A 23,329-nucleotide genomic window follows, 5' to 3' on the forward strand; every position below is an offset into this window, starting at 1 on the left:
CAAAGCTCCAGCAAACCAAGGCAGGTAGGAGCCAGGGCAATTTGTCTCTGCAAACTTTGGCGTCCGCGAGCACTCCCTCTCCCGGAGCTTGCATGCTTGGTGCTGGTGTGGCATCCACGGCCTGCGTGGTGCCATGCCAGGCAGACATGCAGATAGTGGGGCTGCTGTGACTTTGCCCACAAGTGTGTCTTTGCACGTGAGCAGTGTCAGTGTGACTGTGCTCCTTCCCTAAACGCTCAGAAGGGACGTATGACCGGGTGGTGCAGCTGTCACCCTCACAGGGCCACCGGGGATGGCACTTGGGTGCTTGGAACAGCTAGAGGACAGGCTGCTTCGTAGAGCCCATGTCTAGTCCAAGTCCTGCTGTACACAGCTTGCTCAGCATCGTGTCTGGTAAGCACTGGAGTACCTCTGACTATTTAATGACTGGCTTTTCTAACACAAACTGGGGAGTTATTTGTGAGAAGCTGCCCCTGCTGCTGCACAATACAGATGAGAGGGCAGTGGAGCAAGCTCCAAGCAATAACTTCTTAACAACCTAGCCTGACCCATACCTGTATTAGACGCTGCACCTCACGCAGCCAGTCGCACAGGCTCCATGCTGCAGGACAAGAGAAGCCAATTCACCAGCAAACTCAAAGAGGCGAGCGCTGGGCGACATGCTGCTGGCAGTGCCCATCATACCCACAGGCCCCACTGCTTTCCACTGCGCTGCCTGGATGAGACCTGGCACACCTGGCCACGCAGGACCTGCCACCGGCTTTCTCCCTGCGTGAGGCTGAGCCTCAGGGCCCTGACCGTGCCCACGCCGTTACCTTCAGGAGATCAGATCACAACAGAAGCAGGAGCAGAGGTGGACGGAGCAATTACAGAAGATACTGCCTTTGTCATGGGTACTGCTACCATGCCGAGGAGATCCCTCATTTCCATTTTGTATATGAGGCCTTATACCAGCTACAAGGCAAATAAACCCCCGCAGCAATCACCTGCATGAATGCAAAAATGCAGTCCTCAGGTCTCCTATCCTGTCCAACACATACATCTATGTGACAAGCTGCGCTCATGCAGCGCAAATCGAATCTACGCACATTTGCCAGGGCACACAGACTCCAAATCTTGGGTTGGCTTCTCGTACCGACCTCGTAAGACACTGGATAAATACCTGTCAGAGTGCAGCTTGTCTTTGGGAAGCCCAGGAAAAGCTGCCACAGGTCTCGTTTTTGGCAAGCTCCCCAGTGCCACATTTTCTTAAGAGAAATCCATACTTATGGATTAAGCAGAAGTTTTATAACTATGCAAAGCTCAGCAGGAACTGAAAAGACTGCGTAACTGCATTTTGGATTTTTGTTGCTGTCTTTCTTGATGTTAAATGCAAGCCCTAACACATGAAAATACCCATAGCTGCTTTAAATGGACTGTTTTCTTACAATTGTTGAGAAAAAAAAAAAAAAACATTTTAAATGGTAAAACAGCCTCGGCAGAATAAAAGGCATTCAGAAAATGTGGTGGTTATGCTGACATATGTATACCTGCCCCCACAAGCAGTCAGAGTACAAAGGAAATGAAAATAGTTTTCATTTGTTATAAGGAAGAGAAGTCCGGTCCTACACATCAGTTTTCATGTGGAATTTGATAGGGCTACAAATATAAATTTTAATCAAAGTTAAATCCCAAAATGTGGCAAAGCTCCTAAGACAGTTTTTAGTTCAATTTCTCTTTATCGCTCTCTCCAAGCATTCATTATTTTCTGAGAAGGGATAGTGCAGGAGTTATGCACACAGAAAAAAATCTAGTGGGAACATTTTAAAAGTATGTGAAGACCTAAATATGTATGAAGAACCTGAACTGCGATAAAGTAGCAAGAAATGTAAACACCAGGCATAAAAATGCATGCATCACACATCCATTCTCAAGTCTAGTGTCATAACTCCATCTTTATTAAACAGGTGCTGCATCTTGTAGCTCCACAGGAAAGACTCCCAAGCCAGAAACATGAGTACTTGAGTACTGTGGGAATATTAGCCTAGAATTGCAAAATAAAATTAAATAAAATTAAATTAAATTGAAAAATAGCTCTGTTAGGCACAGATTACTGCAGTCACCTCATAAACATTTGACTGAGGTATGCAGTTATGATGACTCAGTAACAATTTTATTTGTGGACGATGCACTCAGAGAAGTAATGCACCCATATGTCCCACTGACCTATGACAGCATATACCCTGTTGCCACATTCCTGCCTGTGCATGAGCAATGTCCAAGGAAAAAAGACAGGATTACACCCAGCAAGTTTTCCTTTCCTCAGTATTAAGCAGTTGTGAAGACGCCACAGTCTTCAGAAAATCTGGGGACAGGTTCCATCCTCTTTTTAACATTCAACGAATTTTCAAGCTGTATTCGTAGAATCAATGCCTTTAGAGATTAAGGTCAAGATTTATCCCCAAAGTATTCAAAAAATCAGGTGGACATAAATGAACACTCGAACTACCCATTTAGTTATCAAATGTGGAGTGCCCATCAACTATTACTTGGATTTTCCTGGGCTCGGCACTGAAACACAAGCATCATTTCAATAATTCATTGCGGGCATTTTTCATTGCTATGACTTCCATTATTTCTTTACAATGGGACCAGAAGAACAGACTGCAGTGTGACTTCCAATGTAAGGCAGGTCACAGGATTGTTCTGGAGGGGCATTCCCTGAAGGCCACCTTGTAGCAACGAGATTACATCATTCAGAAAAAATATTCCATTTGATGGCAATAAAGCATCCATCATCACATCTTGATAAAAGATGCCTGCAATTTTTGCTTTAATACTGAGTTTGTCTGACATCAGCGACACTTCTGTTCCTTCCCCCCTCACACTCTTAAACATTCACGTTTAGAAACTGATTATAGAGTCTTATGTTCAAAAATCTCTTCAGAAGTAGTAGAGCTAATCAGGTACTACTGTGAAGGGTTTAGACAATGAGGTTTTACTGATATTAAACAGTCAAAGTCCCAATGTTTAGAATTTTCAATTTAACTCTAAGCTTTCCAATTTTAACTCTTCAAAGAGATTTGAATTCTTCCCTACCTTCCAAACTCTTTTATAGTCAGTGCTTAAGTTCTCACTCTTGCTCAGAGCTAGAATATGTAGTTGATTTAGTGAAATATGCGGGTCCCTTTAAAAAGTCAAGTAAAACAACTAATCCTACAACGAGTCTTTCAGCTGTTTCCCTCTGCTGGTTCACTGCTATCCATTCCTCTTCCAATCTCACTATTTGCACTGACCTGATGCTTCTCTGGAACTATCCAGTATAGCTCCAAGTTGTTTCTCCTGAGCAGTAACAAAATGGGAATGGGCACAGGGCTGCTTGCTTTGTTTCATGAAGACACTTCCAAGAACCTATCCCAAGTTGGCCATTGCAACAGAAGACTGCTATGCAACAAGATAAAAGCCTGACACACTCAACAGACAACAGTGTCATCTCATCTGAGCAGACTCAAATAGAGGTAGAGTAACTTAAGTGCCTACTCCCTTTACACAAAGACTGGGGGGTGTGGAGTGAATAATAGGACAGGGGTGTATAAAATCAGAGACAACACCAAGAAGAGTAGACAAGGATCGATTATACACAGTGTGGTATGAAAATATATGAAAGCAACGGCAACGAATGACAGTGGGAGGAGTCACATAAAAAAAGACAAGTTCATTGTTCTTCACCTGAATGCAGTAAACATGAGAAAAAAAAAAAAGAAAGATGTTCTGAATGCAAAAACAGACAGAACTGGTAACCTGCTCAGGAAATCTCCTCAGTTAAAAATAGTTGGAAGCTGCAAAGCTATTTGCAGGAATTGTCACAAACAAAAGCATTGTTCTTATTGCTTCCTTAGTTATCCCTAGGCAACCCTAAATAATTATATAGGTCAAATCTGGAACTGCTGCCTCAGTACCGAGGAAACATTTTCAGTGAAGGTGATAGAGGAAGTGCCAGAGGGAAAAACATCAGAAGAAAATATAATAAAGACTCAAAGATCCAAACCTTAAACATCTGAGCAGGCTGTTCACATATTACAGACAAATATTTACTCTCATTACACCCTTCACTTGCATATAGGGAGAGGCAGGACTAACAAAGCCATTAGTTTGTGGTACTACGTAGATTTGACGTAGCTTTGTAACCTCCTCAGGTTTGAATGAAACAACTGAAACTGGCGTGTTAATTTGGTACAACAGGGAAGGCCACTTGGTGCACATGGGAAATTAAGAAGTCCACTGTCTCCAGCTGCTGCTGTAATGAACAGCTTACTGGGGGGCGTCACCATCTCTGAGCGGCTGGTAGGCTGCAAAATACTCTACAACAATGCTGTCAGCAGAACAATAGCAATTCATTTTCTTTAACACTCTGCCCTGAACGTATGCACGGTCCCAGGAAGGTAACAAACAGAAGAGTGAGGCAGAAGTAACGTGTTAGCAGCTGTATTCTGGTCTTGTTGTTATCTGATTGTAAATGCAAGCACTGTGCCAGCACTGCATGAGACAGTCTTGAAGATCAGGGGGAGCTTCATTTAAAACACATTATGAATATATTACAAACCTTATCCTGTCAGAGGCTAAAAAAGACCTGCTTGCATCTGAAGTGGAAAGGATTGTTCAGTCTTCCACAAAAATACCCCCATTTCTTTGCAACTTCGATTTGTAAGAACTGATCCAAGACCCACGGGAATAGGTAGAAATATGGATTTCAACACATTTCGAATCAGACTGTCATCACGGAGTTACAATTATGAGGCTCCCAGCCACGAAGCTGCTGCTATTATTAGCTCTGCAAGCTTCCCTCCTTTCCACCTCTATAGCATGCACAAATACTGCAAGATTTGGCAGGTTGTCCTCAGCATTAACAGCAAGTAGCATCGCAGCATTTTCCTCTGGTGCTTAATAATTCTCTTTCATGGATACAGAAACATTCACAGAGCCTGGAAGTGCCAGATATCATAAACAATTAAAAGCTTAAAATTACTTCATACGGTGCTCACAGAAAAAGGACTTAAGTGTGAGGAAAACAATTATGAAGAAGGCATTTATTACTACGCAGCCCATCTAGCATCTGCCAAGAACTGATGAAAATATCTTCAGGCTGATGTTAGTCCAATGAAAATTGGATCCAATCTTTTTCCTTTTTTTTTTTTTTAGAAGAAACTATGAGAAAAAATGCTAGAGACAGGCTTGGCAAAAATGCTTTTGACACTGACGTTGAAGAAACTAAAGCTGCATGCGATCAACATAGTGTGCGATGGTGAAAAATCCTTATAGCAGTACATTAGTAGGTCACAGGGAAAATGGTGGAGGAACAAGACTTTGTCTTTTACAATTACAAATTCTGTCCTTAGAAAGGAGCGAATTAACCTCACATAATATAGGATTGAAAGGGCAGGCTCATAAAGCTTCCTACCAAAATCTGCAATGGATTTCACTGCCATTACCTAGATGATTCCTGGGTTAAGCACTAGTCTCAGTTGCACCTCTAGGACATAAAGGGAATTTGTGTGAGAAGGTATATGAGTACACGGGTCACATTTATGACAGGCGAGAGAACAGATTCCGCTACGCACTTCAAGCTTCAAGGCACAAGCCACAAAATACAGATACCTGTTCAAAGGCTGGTGCAAATTACCCCGTTTGTGTGTTGTTCAGCTTTGACCCCGGGTTTCAGCAGATGATTTGTACGTGGGACTTAGGGTCATGCAAAAACTCACATCTGCAATAACGTGGCAGGTGTCAGTAGGTCCTCCCCAGGTTTACTGGCTGCAACAGCAGAATTTGGGTTCTGCTTCTGAAGAGGAACAGGTTCCTCACCAGTTAATGTCATACTCCTCCCAGGGCACTCCCAAACATGCCTACCTCTGAAAACTCAGAGCAAAGCAAGGCTTGGAAGGTCCTGGTGGTGGGGCTGTAAAGGAGTGCTGTTATCAGAGTGCTGGGACCAGGAACCCTCCGCTGTCCCTGGGGCACATGCAGCCCAGGAGCTGTGGGTGGGCACGGCCCCTTCCCACCTCCAGGAGGACGTTGTTCTGTGGGGACTCAGCCCTGCCCTTCAGGCAGAGCGGTACCTGCTTACTCGTCAAAAATCAGACTTCTGGGCACAGCTAGATCATTAGTATGCGAGTGTTTGGAAGGAACACTAATTCATAATTTAACAAGCACTCATGCTATACAGATGAATAGAGGTAACAAGGTTTTTAGTCTATACAGCACGACATCTGGGCTAACTGCTACTGTCATGAGCACCAGCAGCTTCAACTGCACTGAAGCTCTTCTCTGTGACAGCACATTTTGTAGCCTAGTTACAAATTCTAGAAATACTGATTTGAATATTAGCATTTAATCATGTCACTATTATTTATTTAAAAGTTCTGCACAACTCAAGGCTCTACTCCTTTATGTCAAACTCCTCATTCTAATTCATGTTTACAGGCTATGCTAGTGTTGAGAGAAAAGGAAAAAGATTTTACAAAAGTACTACTGAAGATAAGGCAGAATTACATGTCCAGAGCAATCAGTGGAAATAACAGATTAAAACTGGTTATAACCTTATCTACAAGCCTACACTAACAAGTTTTGAGCCTTCAAGAGATGCCTTTTCCCCAAAGTAGGATCTAAAGCATTGTCAATAGTAAACGTAGAGAACCACACAACGAAAATGAAAAGACACACCTCTGGCATTGGTCAATAGTTTGGATATCCGAAAATTCACAATTACAGCACATTTAGCAACCTTGTTCACTAATTTATGGAAAAAAAATAAAAGAATAATACAGAAATCCACCAAAATATATACTGCTACAGATCTACTAGATCTTCATTATTTGTGAGAGGAAAAGTACCTGTTACAAGCAAATACTGAACGTGTGGGCAAGGGCTGTGGGGAACTTAGGCTAGATCTGAGTGGAGAATGTTACACCAATTGAGGACTAATATGTCTGCCAACGTTTGAAGTGCTCTGCAGAAACTTCTCGTTTGTAAATGAGGAAAAAATAATGTTCATGCTTTCTGCCTAACAACTGTCAGTAGTTTCCAGCAGCAATACTTAGAAATTACTGTTTTCATGGATGTTTTTTTTTTAATTTATTTTTATATTTTTATTTTTTGCCTTTTTAGTACATGTGGTGCTGGTGCACACACACCAGACACACAAACAGCTCAGGGAGACTCATTTCTTCTTCTAGACCAAGACACTACCCTCATTCTTGGGCAGACAAGTCTGCCTCAAGAATTGCTTTAAGGAGAGCCCAAGGCACAGCAGGAACTTACCTCTCAGTCACCTAAATTACAACTATACAAAATGTCACATAATCCAACATCTAAAAGAGTACAGCGTGCCTTCTCAAGAGTCAGAGGCTGTTTCCCCAAACCTCCTGTGGCTTGCTGCGATTTGTCAAGTGCTTTCTGAAAAAAATCGGGCAATGTGTGTGAGTCAAGGATTTGGGATTTTTCTCCCTCTAACACAGAGACAACTCCACTTGAGATCTGAAATGGATGCAGAGGTTGTAGAGTTGAGGAAAGCAATTATGTGTTCAGATAATGGTTAAATTTTGCAGTTTGTTTTCAGTATTACGTTTTAGACACCAGCTTCCCAATAAGATAATTTTCTCTTAGCCAGTGTCTGTCTTTCATGCTTTTTTTTTTCCTGCTTTCATTTGTCTGCATTCTGTCATTAGACTTAAAGTGATTGACAGGTATTTTACTTTCCAAGAGGGTATCAAATGTGTTTTCAGATGTATTCAAATCAATCAGGCAACATCAGTCCCAAGAGCTTACGAGTCATTCAGCTACTTTTGAATGCCCACTCATAAACTGATCCACACAAACACAATGCTCAAAGTCCCTGATGTACAAGGTTTGTGCAGCTCTTGAAATTATAAACTGAGAATTACATTAAGCTCAGCTGAAAGTTCGTTGCATAAATTGCCTCAGCCAGAATACTGAAGATAAACAAACTAACCTGCAGCTCTGCTTAATAAGAGAATTAATCCTTCTCCACACTAGCTAGCCCAGCGTGGCAGCACAGCCGTGCACATCCAAGAGCTCAGTCCCACTCAGCCGGTCTGTCCCCTCCCTATTAAAGAGCACTGTTTGGATAATGTTATGCAAGAAGGAAGCAAACTGTTAATAACTGAATGAGAATCAGCAATAAAAAGTACATTGCTCGCTATTTCCCAAAGCAGCTGTCAAAGCTCTTCAGCCCTAACTAACAGCCAGGAGCTTAAAACCTTGAAAGAAAGAAAACAGTTGACTGTGGCAAGTTGTCTCAGATCTCATTACCAGGAGCTTCTCTTTGCTAGCAGATCCTGGGAACAGGTCTCTGACAGTCTGCTGCCGTCCAGTCCATCTGGTGAGAAGTGACGGCCCTATCTTCCTTGTCAACTGTCAAACCTGGTACCTGTCTCCCATTCAGTAAATGCACAGATGAGCTAATTAAAATCGCCAAGAACTGACAGATCCCTCCAAATAACTTCACGGAGAATCCTTTAGAGCTGTACTTGGTTTTGTTTCATGTATTTTTATTCTGTAAGAGCAGACGCTTAGGTCCCGTGGCAAATACAGACTCAAATACTGATAGAGGTAGATGCTTCCTATCATATCGGTGTGCTTCATTCACACATCTCTGAATGTTTTACAGCAATTCCTCAATCCTTCAAATATGACCAACTCCATTACTTTTATTATTTATACAGTAGCAATGCTTAAGGTTGTTATTATTCTTTCAGTTTATACACACACAGATCAAAATGCCATTATTCAATGTGACAAAATGGTCCTTTTCATGGGGAGACATCACAGACCCAACACGTATTACAAAATATCTGATGTCAGCCACACGAGAATTTATGAGCACCTTGAAATGCTAATTGTGCTAGATGTCCCTTTCTGTTACGGCTGGTAAAGGTTCACCCTTAAAAGTTACAGGGAAGAGATCCTGAATATAATTTTTCAAAAGACTCAGGTTTTTAAATACAACTAGCTTGAATATTTTGGAGTTTCTCCTGAAGAAAACAGTTGCTCTAGAAGAGGTAAACATGATAACACAAGCATATTGTTTCCCGGCAAGCAGACTGAAACAGTCATTTTAAAAATATTTCTCATCAAGTGAGTTCAAAAAATGACAAAATAAAATCCAAATATTGCAGACCTCTACAGGAACAGTAGCAACTGCAAACTCAAGAATCCCTGGCACCATCAAATGAAAGCCTAAAATCTGCATTTGGCCCACCCTTCACTTATATCACACCTCTCCTTCTTGCATACGGATATAAGCAGATAATATGTATTCAGAATAGTTTATTCATCCCCAAATGCCATTTCAGTCATCATAAATTCAGACTGTGCTTGCAACTACTTTTGTTAAAAGATTCTGTTCAGAAAAATTATGCCTGTATCAGACTCTTGGACTACACAGTCGTGGTGTCATCTCCCATTTTCTGTATAGTTGAGAGCACTCACAGACAGCAGAGAGCAAATTCACTTTTCCCCTCTGCCAAAAGGATCTGAACACTCTTTCCTTTCAGGAGCGTGCTCCAGTCACCACGTTAGGGCTGCTCAGCCAGCACAAAAACTATTCAGCTTCAGAGGCACCCAGAAATGCAAGGAGGGAAGTTCCCCCTGCCTTCCTCCCCTCCCCGAGCTCTGCACTGTGACAAGAAGTGCCCATTCACTGCAGCAAGGCACAGGCAGCAGTGGCTGAGGTAAGTGACTCTGGGAAAGCTGCTCTTGGTCTCCCTTGCCATTTCACTTTGGATGCACAACAGAACACTCTGTCTTCAGGGCTGCAGAGCCAGTCTCTGTCCTTCGCACCAAATAATTTTCCAAATGAGTGAAATGAGTCTAAAAGCAAGGGCTGTAGGAAATCCTCCTGCCTTTAAAAGCAGGGATTTGAACTAAGGTCCCCCAGTTTTCCTGTCAGCGTCACATCGCGGGTAGTAATGGGCATGGATGTGGCACTCTCATTCTCTGCTGCTGGAGCTGCTCTACTTTCAGGGACAACCAAGTAGGCCGAGGGCAGGAGGGAGCAGGAGATGGCAGAAATGGTGCTCCTGCCTGGAGGTACAGGCCCTCACCAGAGAGGTGGGGTCCCCACACTCTGGTTTCTGCTCTAGCAAACACCTCCATCATTGCTTCAGAATGGAAAGTCTCTGCTGGAGAGGCTCCAACACCTAATCCCAGAAACCCCCAATAAGAATTTTACCTTCCTCCTCATCTTCTCAAATCAACAAAAAATGAACGTCCTGAGCCTGAAAGTTTCATCTAATAACCTCTTCTCTCTTCTTTTAAACTCTAACCTCTCATTTCCCCAAACTAAAATGTCTCATTTCATCCTACAGGCAATATTTCGTTTAAGCTTTCACCTCTCCCCACAGTTTTCCACTTTACCGAGGCAATGCAAAACATTTAGTTTTTTGTTCGAGGGGCAGATTTGAAGAGTTCAGCTGTATCTTAAGTGAGGTAGAGTACAGACTCTGCCTTGACATGGTTACGTGCTTCTGAGTGATCAATAAAATATTGATCATTTAACTATCATGCTTTGCCATCTCTGCCTCTTTAATGTCACATTGGGCTAAACTTAAACACCTGTGGTGACATCTCCTTGCTTTCTCCTAAGGGACACTGCAACACAGTTTTCTCCTTGTTCCACAGTTCTGAGATGAGGGAAGAAAGAGATGTGACACAGATCTTGCCCTTGCTGCAGCTTTATATTGATCAAGCTGTCTCTCTTCCACTGGTAAAACTGGGCTGCAATTAACTTCCAAGCCTCACTGAAACGTAGTGTATTTTGAGTTTCAGAGTTGTACCAGTATCCAGGAGAGGCCACTACCAAAGCCATATCCCAGGTAAGGAGGGAAGTGAAGCCTTGTAATCTCATCTTCACACCTCCGCTTACACTGTGCCACAGGCTTTTTAGTTGTCCACGTGCATTTATGGTTCATATTTACATAGAAGTTTATTATCTTTAAAACATGAAGGTATTTTCAAGGAGGCTGTCATACTATGTTTTATACTACTCATTTTCGGGTCTTATTTCACACAAACTGATTCTTACCCCACGTGCAGGAATATAAGACACCACCATCCTGGCCAGAAGTAAAGGCTGTAAGCTGCAGGCTCTGCTCTTACTTTCCCCCAAACTGGAAGAACTGCAGACACAGAGAACTTGGAGAAGCTTCTGGAAGCCCAGTGGGTTTCATGCTGCTTTAGCAGGTGCAGTGACCTTCTGCTTTGGTGCCGTCACGTTGTGTTGCTGTGTTCAGGGAGAGGAGATAAAGGTTTGCCACACACCTTGTGCAACTTGGGGTACACAACCAGGGCCTTATGTCCTTGAGACAGAGTTGGGAACAGTTCCCACTGTAAAGTGTAACCTATAAGTGGACGCTTCAATAGGTGCTGTAAACATCTTCTGTTATAACAATTACTGTACTTGACTAGTGTACAAATTTGTTTAACTGTTCAGAATTAAGCAAACAAAGCCAAAATTCACTTTCTTCCTGCCTCCATGAGAGCTCTCCTCTCCTTTCTGCTCTTTCTTATGCCTTTGTAAGACATCCAGCCTGCTAGAGTTACTGGTCCCAAAACTCACTTAAAAATGTTCAGGTGAGAAGATGGATGATCTTACCACAGGCGTAAGCTGAGACATGAAATATATACAGCCAGAAAAGGAAACTATTTCCTTAGCAACTGACGGGTGCAGCAGGCACTTCAGCAGTTAAGTGCATATAGAAATAATACCAGATTGCTTAAGGAGAGTGTTTCAAGATACTGGGAATTGTCACTTAATGGAGTACTTTAATTAGCAACAAAAAAGACAGTATTATCCAAACTCATGTTAGAATGGATCTAAATTCAAGCAACAGCAACAGTAGGTATAGCCCAGTTTACTGGTCTGAACCTGAATAAGCAGCAGCCAGACCAATCTGGGCGTGCATATTCAGCAATGACACAGCTGAAGAATTTAACAGAGAGCCTAGGGAAAATCAAAGTGCTTGCACTAACAGCAAACAACACCGAAGAACCTCTTCGTGGTGTTGTTTTCAACTAAACCCAGAAACACAGAGCGAGTTGTCATTTTACAACTAGCACCAGAGACAGAAAGCAGGATTTTGGCAACAGTTTCAGCGTTCCACATAAAGGGAAAGTGCCCGTAGTTTTTTGCACAATGACGTCCTCATCAAATGGACTGCTTTTAGGACCACGTCCCGTACTGCATAATAACCCTGTTTGTCATGGGCCCTCGCCCATCAATTAGGATTTGTCACCTAACTTCTGCACGCCCTTTAGAAAATCCCTGACTCCTGCATGAGCAGCCACACCGAAATCACAGCTCCGAGCAGGTGGACGTGAGCCATCACGGGGGGGGCTGGAAAGGACTACCAGATTTTAGAGGACTCACAAGCTTGGCAAGGATGCATCTGCTCCCCCACCCCCACAGTCCTCTCAAATGCCCCTGAGACCTCCCACCACGTGTCTCCATCACCAATCTGCCCATGGCATAGATTTAGATCAGGTTGCAAATTAAAGTCCTTAAAAAGACTTCATCTGGCTCCACGGTACTGATGGCACAGGGGCTTCGCTGCAGAGGTTTTGGCACTGGCTTCATACAAAGAAGCTACAGCGCTTCTGGATTTTGAGCAGGTTTTCAAAATGCCAGAGGAGCAAACACTTTCTCTCAACAAGAAATAACATAACCCTCACGACTCCTGGTGTGGGCACTCCACATCAATCCCTGCTGAAGCCTGGGCGAGTCTGTGCAGAGCAGGTTTACATTCTTCCTAATTTATTAATTCTCCAACACTTCGAGCTCCTAATCTATGCTAAATCTAGAGAAACTCACTTCTAAAGGTTGTGGCTTCCTACCCCTCCGTTCCCAATTTTTATCTCCTACTGGACTTTCTAGCAAACATTTGACTACAAAGGCACAGAACGGGCAAAGAGATCGGCATTTGTTACGCAGCGCACGGGCAAATTTGCTTCATATTCAGATGGAAACCATTTGGCTCCGAGGCACTGCTGCTCAGTAAATCAGCAATGATTTCCATTATTCGCATTGTGCTGCGGAGGCATCCAGCCCAAATCGCCCGTTTGGCTGAAGTAGATGGAAGCACCAGGCAACTGCCAGGATCCAGCTTTTGCTCTTCAGTGACAGAAGGCTCTGGAAAATGATGTCAAAGAGCGCATGGCACTGCCGGCAGAGATCGTTTAATCCCCCTGAACTCCAAAAACCGCTCACTTGTAACTTGGATCTGATGTCAGCCCCAGGACAAGAGTCCCCAGGCAGGGCGCCAGTACTGGAGCATCTCTCGACGTGCCTGACGCCTTCTCTGCATGGAAGAGCTGTGCACCAGCTCAGTGGGTGGTAAATGAGCGGCCCCACTGCGTGCCTTGCCTGGGTGGCTGTGCCTGTGCTCAGAGCAGAGCCCTCGGGACCGCCAGCTCATGGCATGGTGGCTCGTGGGGCAGGGGGGTGTCCTCGCCATCAGGCAGTGTGGGGGCAAGGTGGCACTCTTGGGTGTCTCATTGCTTCCAAAAAGTGGGTGAGAACAGCAGATGAACTGCCTTTGCTCTCTTTGCTAGCTGGGTCTTGCACCAGAAGAGGCAAAGAGTTACCATACAAGGGGGGCTCATTGCCCTCCCTTCTCTTTGCTCCCCAAAGCTCAGCAGCAGAACGGGACAAAGGGCAGGGGACAAAACACTCTCCTCACCACGCACAGCTGGACCCACGAAGCCCTTCTTTCGTGGACAGACAGTGAGAGATGCTGGATATCGCCAATATCTCCTGAATCCATTGTTCTCTAACACAGTGCCAAATGCTAAACTTTTTAAAGGAGTTTTCTTAAAAAAAAAAAAAAATGTGTATTTGACCTCTCAACTTTCAGAAGGCCCTTGGGAAGATGTGTCAGAAATGTGCTGCGCAGGCTGAACACGGGTGCTGGGAGGAATGGGAGACATGTCACGAAGACCTGCTGCTTGGGTGGGAGTGACGGGCAGAGCGGTTCGAGGCCTGACTGCAGCTGTGCAGCGCCTGACTGCAGACCCTGGCAGGACGTGAGCTCAGCTGCACGAAGGCATCCGCTTGCAGACAGACACAGTAACCTCAACAGCAGCTCCAAGGAATAAGGTAGGTGTCACTTGGGATGCTGGACTGCACAGAAACACCCTTTAAAGACGCACTGCCCAGGAGACTTCTCAACTGTCTGTCCAAATCAATCTTCTCCCCCACAACAATTTTTCTTACCAAGTTAGGAAAAGGCCACCTCAGCTTCTGTTAGACGTTTCTCTGAACAGGAAAATTTGTCAAATCCAACATTTTAAACAGATTTTGCCTTTTACACTAATTGTATTCCTTTTACTTAGCACTTGCCATTTCACATGTGACTTCTTAGGAAATAAAACATCTGGTTTATTAATAGAGAGGATTATTTCTACAACATTAATTTTGGTTAAAACAGCTAAAATTCAAATTACTGCTCTTCAGAAACATCATCCTTGGAACACTGCAAGTTGAAAAGCTGTTATTTAGTGTCATACGTGTTTTTCAGCATTTGCGTGTAGTACAGCTAAGTATTATCACCTGTTCTGCAAACCAGCTGCCCTCAGCACATGCTGGAACTGAGTTTGCTGAAAATATGAGTTACAGAAGTATCATTTGACTTTTCTTTGCCTTTTTTTTTTTTTTACTTTTACATCACCTGCATTCAACCTTCCAGCTTTGTCTAGGTGCAGAGGTGGTTAAAAGAAGATCCTTCTTACTTCGGTATTAGAGCTTCTCACTGGGAAGAGCCTCAGGTTGGCCAGGGAGTGGTGTAGAGCTGGCCATGAGCAGCTGGTTGCCTGCTGCTGCTACAGCATGCAGACCCAGAAGGGTTTAGCAGAGGCACAGGGTGCTGCAGTGATAGCTGAGCCAAGTTACTTCACAGGAGATATTTTAACTCATCAGCACACAAAGCTCATCTTTGCCCAGCTCGAGGGAGCAGGATTCCTGAGGGGGAAAGCAGGAACTTTTTTTACCTTAATAGCTATTTGGCACATTATGTTGCGTTTCATTATCTTCTTGAATCCATCATTCGCTGGACACATCTCGCACATCAGAGCTTTGAAGAAGCAGTCATTGGGCAGATAAGATGACTTGGCTGAGTATAAGAATACCTTAACCCATATACTGGGGGCAGGGAGAAGCATGGCCCTGCTCTGCACCACGTCGTAACACTCGGTTAGGCCAAGCCTTCACTCTCCAAAAACACTTGGCCCATGTACACGAATGTATTTGTTATTTAAGCCACATCTTGTCAAATGATCCCCGGCACTGGTGCTAAAGCAGTGAGTCACTCAATTGCCTGAGCATTTCCAAGGCATTTACATGCCTGAGTACAACAATGCTGCTCTCCGAGAGGCTTCCTCGCATTCAAAAACTGTTCAAGGACAAAGCTACCGACAGCAAAGCAAAGCGGTGACGAGGAAGCACGCAGTTCTTTGCTAAGGCACTCCAAAACTTGTTGTTGCTGTTGGCTTTGTCACTGTTCCTGGTTTTCACGCTCTCAGAGACAGACCTACCCTGTTACTGCTGCGTCCAGAACTTTAACTGTGTTTACAACCCCAGTGGGCACCAGGGCAAGGAAAGAGCACATCTCCTCTCCTGCCAGCTCCATGCAGCAATTCGGCAACCAGTCACACAGCACAGATGTGACCTGGCTGCTCCGCAGCATCCAGCTCAGCCCTGACGAGCTGGGAGTCCTATGGCAAGGCTGCTCTGCCTCCCTGCTGGTTACCTCAGGAGACACAAACCAGCCTCCTGGACTGCATGAAAACAGCTTGGTGACTGGGGTGACACCTGCCAAACAAGTGAAATCAAAACTCGGAACAGAGCACGTTACCCTTCCAGTACGCACAGCCCATTAACTCTCCTAGCCACAGGCCAGCACGACGATGCCATATCTGTTTTATAGACAGAACAGAAGACGGGAGAAAATAAATGATTTGTTAAAGGCCACCAGAGAAATCTCTTGCAGGGCAGAGAAGTGGACTAAGATCTCCCAAGTCTTAGATTAATACTACACAAAGGTCCTTCTTCCTCTTGTTGGCCTGGGGCTGGCTGATCGAAAGCTTTCTGTGCAGTGAGTAGTACCAGCCACTGCAGAGGTCCTGCAGGACCTAAATGCTGCAGAGTGCTGCATAATGGCAGTAGGCTGATGTAGGAGTATGACGATCCAGCTATGCCTTGCTGGATTTGTAGACAGCCACACACCCAGAAGCGGAACTCGGAAGGTTTCTGGCTAACCAACGCGGCTCCAAACACAGCAACGATTCGCAGACCAAACACCCGAAGGGAACGCTGACTGGCCTGTGTCCTCACTTTAACTGCAGAAACAAACTGAGAGAAATGTGTGAGCATGATACACTGCATTGAGATGTGTTCTGCATGTAAGGGAACCGGGACTAGGGCAGCTCAGACTCCCCGTGGCTGACGGCAGCTGCTTGGCTATTTTTGTTGCTTGCTAATCTGACCTGACCAAAGGCACTGGAGTCAGGAGCCAGGACTGAGCCCAGCTTGCTGCTGGGAAGGTCAAGCACTCCTGGGCAGTGGAAGATGCACTGGGAAAACTCATCATCTCTGATGAGGCCATTGCTCTAATTAGGTCTTCTAAAATCAGATATTTCTAACAGGAGACTTGAAGGCCTGAACAGGAGAGTGACGGATCTACTCTCTTTACTTTGTCAAAGCTGAGGCAGGGCCTGAAGTTGGATGTGCATCTTCCCTCTTCCCGCAATTCTCTGCCAGACTGAGGCTAAACTTTGTATCTAACCGCAGCTGACGACACCCTCTTAACACCGGCAGTGTTAAGCAACAAGCGGATGCCACCACGGCCTCTACACGCTGCCGGACACAGCTTTAGAACAGCATGATTTTGTTGGAAACATTTCCAGTTTGTGTTAGGATTACAAAGCCAAACAAGTAGAACAGAGGAAAGTTCAAAGTGTCTTACAGATAACAAACTTGGTTTAATAACATACAGGAAGTATGTGCCATAAGCAAAAGGCTCAAAAAAAACAAATCCTGTTCTCAGATGAAGAAACAGGCATCACCCACACGGCTTCATTTCCTGGTCACTTTCTATCAATTCTGTAAATACCCAGCTATCGAAATGTCTGCTGCACTCTGTCATATATAGGAAATGGATCAAGAATCAACACCAAAATAACAGTGGGAAGGAAAAAAGGAAAAAAAATGATTCAAATAAAGTAAGTGTCAGATTGTGTTTTTTACAGGTGGTTTGGTATTAACACTAAACACCACACTTAAACCCCTCTACAGGACATTTACAGTATATCTTGTTTAACTTTTTTTTTGTTGTTGTTTTGTTTTTTAAGATGGGACTAAAAAGCCCTAGCTATAACCTTTAGGTCACATTTCCAGCAGCTGCTGTCCTCCTGGCGCAAACCTCACGGAAGGCTCCGGGACACAAAGTAATCGGAGTTCCCACTGGTGTGATGGCATTGTGGAGGAAGACAGCAGGCGTATGGGAAGTCATTCATTTTAACTGGAAAAGGAATATTGAAACTCTTTCCCAAGGAAATATGTAGAATTTATAGATCTAAGAATCGATAGCTGAAAGACAAAAATTTCATGAAAAGATGGATAAATTGATGACCACTGATAACATCTTCAGTGATGCAAGACAAAGACGAAGCAATAGGAAAAATAAAACCTTGGACTCAGGGTACTACCTCCCTGAATCATGTCCCTCTGCAGTGACAAAAACTTCATTCCTCTCCTCCTCTGTGACAATAAAATAATTTAATGTTTTGCAGCTTAGAGGATAGCAAGATCATGTGCTTCTAAAGGACAAAATACTGACCACTGGCACAAGTGGGTTACCTGACTAAATGGATCTGTCAGCTGCTATATGACCAATCCTATCAAGACCAGTAGAGTATTTGGTGTCAATTATAATGATAAACTAAAATATACTGCAAGTAGCACAATTAGCTATTGTTTTCTTGTGCAACAAGGTCCAAGTACATAACCATTTTTGTCCTACATCTGCCTTCTACTTGACTGTGTATTTTGTTAACTACAGAAGTAAGGAATTAATTGAAGAAAGAAAAAAGCAACATTACATCTTCATAGTCTAAATGTAGGGTGTAAGTACCAACTCCAGAAATTTTTCTTTTCCCAAGAGGAAAAAAAAAAGGAAAAATCTCCAGTTCCATAAGAGATACCATATTCTTTCTTATTTTAGAAGATCATAAATGAACTTTAAAATGAACAGGTCCTGAAGCTATTTTGCGTAGCAGGTCTCCCAGTAAAAATAAGTATGATTTGATCTGAAGTTTATAACCAACAGTCAACTTCACTTATTTTTTGTTGACTACCTATCTAGGCTGCGGCACAAGCTTTAGTGTATCTGCCTGAAACAGATATACAAACAGTATCTGCCCACTTCAATACTACCTTTTGCCTGTGAATCTCAAGTAGGTTCAACTTCGTAACAGGTTCTGAGGCAAGGAAAATATTATTGCTTTTGCTGCCTGCATCAAGAGTGAAAATAGAGCATATTCAGCCTAGTCTTTACACTAGATGCTGGCAGGTGAGAGAAAAGCAATCCCAGTTTTCCCGGTAATGTAGGATGTTCATTGCAAGAACAAATATTCCAAAGGTCATATATGCTTGCAAAATAGTTACGTACAGCGCATTTAATTATCAGTGCTGTAAATATATGATTTTGACTTGTGTAATGCAACAGTAATATCCTAGGTGGTCCCACTTCTAGTTCAGTGTGATCAGTTGCTTTCAGGCAAGAAGGATATCATAGCGGTAAAACCGTGATTCTACCTGCTACCACTGTAATGTAAATCGGGGTCAGTTTATCCTATGGCATTAATGCCATTACCTACTAGACTTATATACAGAAAAAGAAAAATCACTTTAGGTAAATGCAAATCGATCTCACTCCTACAACGTTGTGCAGGTCCCATCAATTTGCATTACTGTAAAGAAACTCATATTGTCAGACAGTCCCAGGCCAAGCTTCTCAGGTAGAAAATACTGCACACATAAAGCCTGTAATTTGCATATCTTTCCATCGCCAGATGATGATACTTCAGCTTCTGAGTGCTGGGGGATTTCAGCAACTCCAAAATCAAACCCAGATGGATTTAAAAGCCTAAGCAGAGCTTAAACAGCTGGATACTCAATGGAGCTGAACGCCCCCAATCTCCGTGCAGCTCAGTGGCTACGCAGAGCGCTTGGCACCGGCATTCAGCTCAGGTACCTCTCCTCAACCTCTGAGAGCAGCCCCCAGATACAGAAAACCCTCCCTCACAGACTAAAGCACTCACTCTCAGAAACTAGCTGCACCGACACAAGGCTTGTGCGGGGCCGGAGTGTTAAGAAATCCCAGGCTCTGGTTGCCTCTGACAACTCCCCTTTCATGCCACGGTCATTACTCATGCAGCCGCAAGTGCTGCCCTCTAACCCAGGGCTCCTGCTTTATGAGCGGTGCTGAGTTCATCACTTGCTCTCCTCTTCCACAGCATTTTGCACGACCCAGTCTCTCAACCACAGGCATACGCAGCATCCAAACCCTGCACAGCCCAAAGAGTAATTTCCTTGTGGGCTTTTTCATTGCAGTAGCTTTTTCTTTTCCGAAGATTAACGCATTCTTCTCAATGCCCTGTGACATTCCAATGCATTTACCTGCAGAAGAAAGATTGTTTGAGTGCTCCTAGTACAGACTTGTGTTTAATAATCAAGCCAGACTGGTTCTTTAATATTAATGCATGTAGTTCATCCTTTAACTTAAAACAAGGATCAAAACGTGTTATGACGTCTGTGCATACAGAAGCACACAAGCATTCAAGCTTGAAACAGTCTGTAAAGAGCTGTACGAATCTGGTGGTGCCTGAAGGATGACTTTGTCAGGAGCATAGAAAGTTACACATTTTTGAATAGTCAGAAAAGGAGGGAAATGTCATAAGCCCCAGTGCAAGCACATCTCTCAGAACTGCTGGAAACTCAGTAGGATTTTGGAAGTGTTTAAAGCCTATTGTAATTCAACACTTACACATACATGTCACCCCATACTCCTTTACATATATATATATATATATTTGTGTGTGTTAATTAAGGGGAACTCATCAAACTATTTTTTGATCTATTTTTCTGTAAGATGGCTGTCAGCCATTTTTTTCTAGGCAGCTCTTTAAGGAAGTGATAGATAAGAGGAAGAAACAGTAGTCTGAAGTAAAGGATTTCCTGAGATGTAAAGTCTGTTTTCAAGAAATAATAATTAAAAGAAAAAATCCAGAAGAAACAACAAAGTACATGCATTGAATTGTTTTTGTTATGAAAACCAGTGCTGTGAAAATAAAAACAAAAACAAACAAAGACCTCTCTGAAGATCTTTGTATGCTAGGGCAGTAGAAATTTTCCTTGAGTCTAAGGAAAATTCAAACAGAGACTAGCTATGACTCAAGAAAATATATCTCCTAAAATGGCTGGTTTATCATCTTGATACATTTACATTGAAGAATTCCAAAGAAACTGTGCAACAGAACAGTACCATAAGAGGCATGAGTCAGCAGTAAATTAGGGCAGGATCCACCTTTCCTTTGATTCAAAAGAGCTGGAAGAACTCCTGAAATGTAGAAGCTTTCAGAAGCAAGCAACTCGAGGAACATTATGCTTTTTTCAATCTACTCAATGGGGAGTAATAGGACAGAATTAATGGTGCTCTGCAAAAGCCTTGCAGTCATAGTGAGATTATTGGTGACATGTTTTTCTCATACAGCATATGCGTATGGATATCTGTATATCATATTTATATGCTATGTTATATTTACACAGTAAGCCAGGATTTCATGCAATCACAACAAGAAACAGCTTCCTACACTGAGAAAATGTGCCATTTTCATTCCGTGTCAATACACCGGACATCAAGCAGAGATCGGTCTGCAGTGCCCACACTGTGCAAAGCCACCCTCACCCTGCAAAGAAGGAATTTTCAACTTTCCGACAGATACCTGCTGTAACTCTGCACAATGGGGATGACATACTTCAGCTAGTGGGGATTTCAGTAAAAACAGACAAGAAGAAGCTCTGAGCTCCACTGAAGAGCCACTTCTACTGCTGACAACCATACAAAGAAAGAATATCTAGACAGATAATTTTTGATAAAGTTATCCCATACCTTTTTAATTATTTTGTACAAAAAAAAATTACAAAATTTTGTACAAAAAGCTTACACTTTTTTGATTCAATTGCCCTTTACAATGAGAATCTTAGAGATCATTTTGCCTTGGCTTCACTCCTTTAATTTTGCAGAAAAGGATAATGATGCTGAAGAAGTGCCTTACAAGCCTAGGTCCTTCAATGTCTCCTCTGGTGACAGTGCTGTGGGCAGAAGCTGTAGGCTGCCTTCCTGCATGGCTCTTTGCAGACAATCACATAAGAAAACCGTTCTGGACACAATGTCTATGAAAGACACAATACTGGTACATGTGGTACAAGGTCTGGGATTTTGTCATGACACAGACAGGGCAATGGGTCTTTGAATTTCACTATGGGCCATTCCTGCCCTTAAAATAGCCAAATTTAGGACCACACACATGTCCTCCTGTACACACCCTTCGTGGTGCAAGTTCACAGAATCACAGAATTGAAGGGGTTGGAAGGGACCTCGAAAGATCATCGAGTCCAATGAAGTTACTCGAACTGCCTGAAGTTTCAGAGTAAAAATAAATCCATACAAAAATCCAGCAAATGAAAAAAAAATCTGTGTAATTTTGGAAGACATTCAACCCTTACCTCACTTCAGAGCTCAGCCTCATCATATTTCTCTTACCAAATTCTCTAAAGCAGATTTACAGTATCTTTGTAATTACAAGAATAAAGGTTACAAACCATCTTTAAAGCTTTAGCTGAAGTAAATTCCATAACATGCTGAAATTGGGAGGCCAAGTGCTGAAAATGGCTGTAGTTGGAGCCATACAGGAGCTCTGAGGACACCTGAGCCACAGCACTTACAGGAGTAAGTGCTGAAGAGCTACAAACTTTTGTAGTGCAAGCTTTCGAAGGGCCTTGTGACAAATTAAAGGAAAGATTAAAATTTTCAAGAATCTAAGAGCATTGTACGGAGATGTTCTCAAGTCGCCTACATGCAGTCATTATTCTGCCTTCATTCACTGACCCACGTTACTTCCTTACTGTGCTACAATACTAAAACCACTGAGAGAGTGCAGCCATTTCACACTCATGTTTTGCTCAGCTTGAATCTTTAATATCCCTATTTTACCCTCCTAGATAAGTAAAAAAGCCCTACTGAATAGCAGCGCCCAAATGAGCAATACCACTGCCTGATTTATCTTTGCTTCCTTCACCTTAGGTATGCTTTAAAGCCTCAGTCTACCTTGGGGTCTGCAGTGCAAATCCTCTACAAACTTAATGTGTTAAGGTTAAATGCAAGCAGCCCAAGTCTGTATTTTCCAGAGAGGTAACTCTAGGACATGAGGAGCATTCAGGAGCCTACCTAACACATTACCATTTTATCCTTCCTTTAAAATCCTATCAAGGTCAAGAGGAAGGCAAGTACCCGCATACACTTGCCGTTCAGGGTGTCTAGTTCCTGTTCCCTACCTAGAAAGGAGCTCTTCTGGGTTGGGCTGCTCCAAAGTGTAGACATGGATGTTCAAAATTTGGCTTTTAGTTGGCTATCAGTAATCTCTGTGTATTGCTCTGTGTGTCCTTCACAATGAAGAACAGGCAAATTTCCAGACCACGTGTTTTTCACATTTATGTTGGAAGATGCAATGAAGAAATTAGGTTAACCTGAAGCAGGAGTAAGCAGCAATTATGTGGCACATTGTAAAGCCATCAGATACCAAAAAGAGTAATTACTAAACAGGTGGTAAATATTTTAATACATTAATGACAAGGATAAACAGTAGAATTTGTACTTGTATGAAGTACCCCACATGAGAATTACTGGGGGGGGGGGGGGTGAGGTTAAAACCACATATGTGCAAACTAGATTTGAAATCAAAATAGAGCACTCAAGAAAGGTATGTGGATTTATGACATGCTTGTGGGTTCAGACCAAAAGACCATATTAAAACAGTTTTTTAGTTTTTCTATGCCATAGATAAAATCTTATTCCACTACTGTTCTGGTGACTCATAGGAATACAATGCCAATTTTCTTCAACTCGAGATTCTTGCATTAGAGCAAGTAAAAGATATGGCTCAAGTTCAATAAACTGGGAAATACAGGCCTTGATGCTCATCCTTATGGGACAAGCAGAAT

General features: G+C 43.0%; 1 protein-coding gene across 4 annotated transcripts in view; it reads right to left on the minus strand.

Moving 5' to 3' along the window:
• The window catches only part of KCNH1 (potassium voltage-gated channel subfamily H member 1), a 185,401-nt gene that overhangs the window by 8,737 nt on the left and 153,335 nt on the right, over nucleotides 1-23,329 (minus strand). The window contains exon 11 of one of the 4 annotated variants that reach the window (XM_083829405.1): nucleotides 19,603-19,726. The exons of the other annotated variants lie outside the window; for them this stretch is intronic. Within the exon in view, the coding sequence (XP_083685531.1) occupies nucleotides 19,682-19,726 (45 nt within the window). The 3' untranslated portion in view covers nucleotides 19,603-19,681. Of the gene's footprint in view, nucleotides 1-19,602; nucleotides 19,727-23,329 lie in introns of those variants that run through there. 4 annotated transcript variants of the gene reach the window in all.

Source organism: Anser anser, assembly GCF_964211835.1.
Source record: "Anser anser genome assembly, chromosome: 3".
NCBI lineage: Eukaryota > Metazoa > Chordata > Aves > Anseriformes > Anatidae > Anser > Anser anser.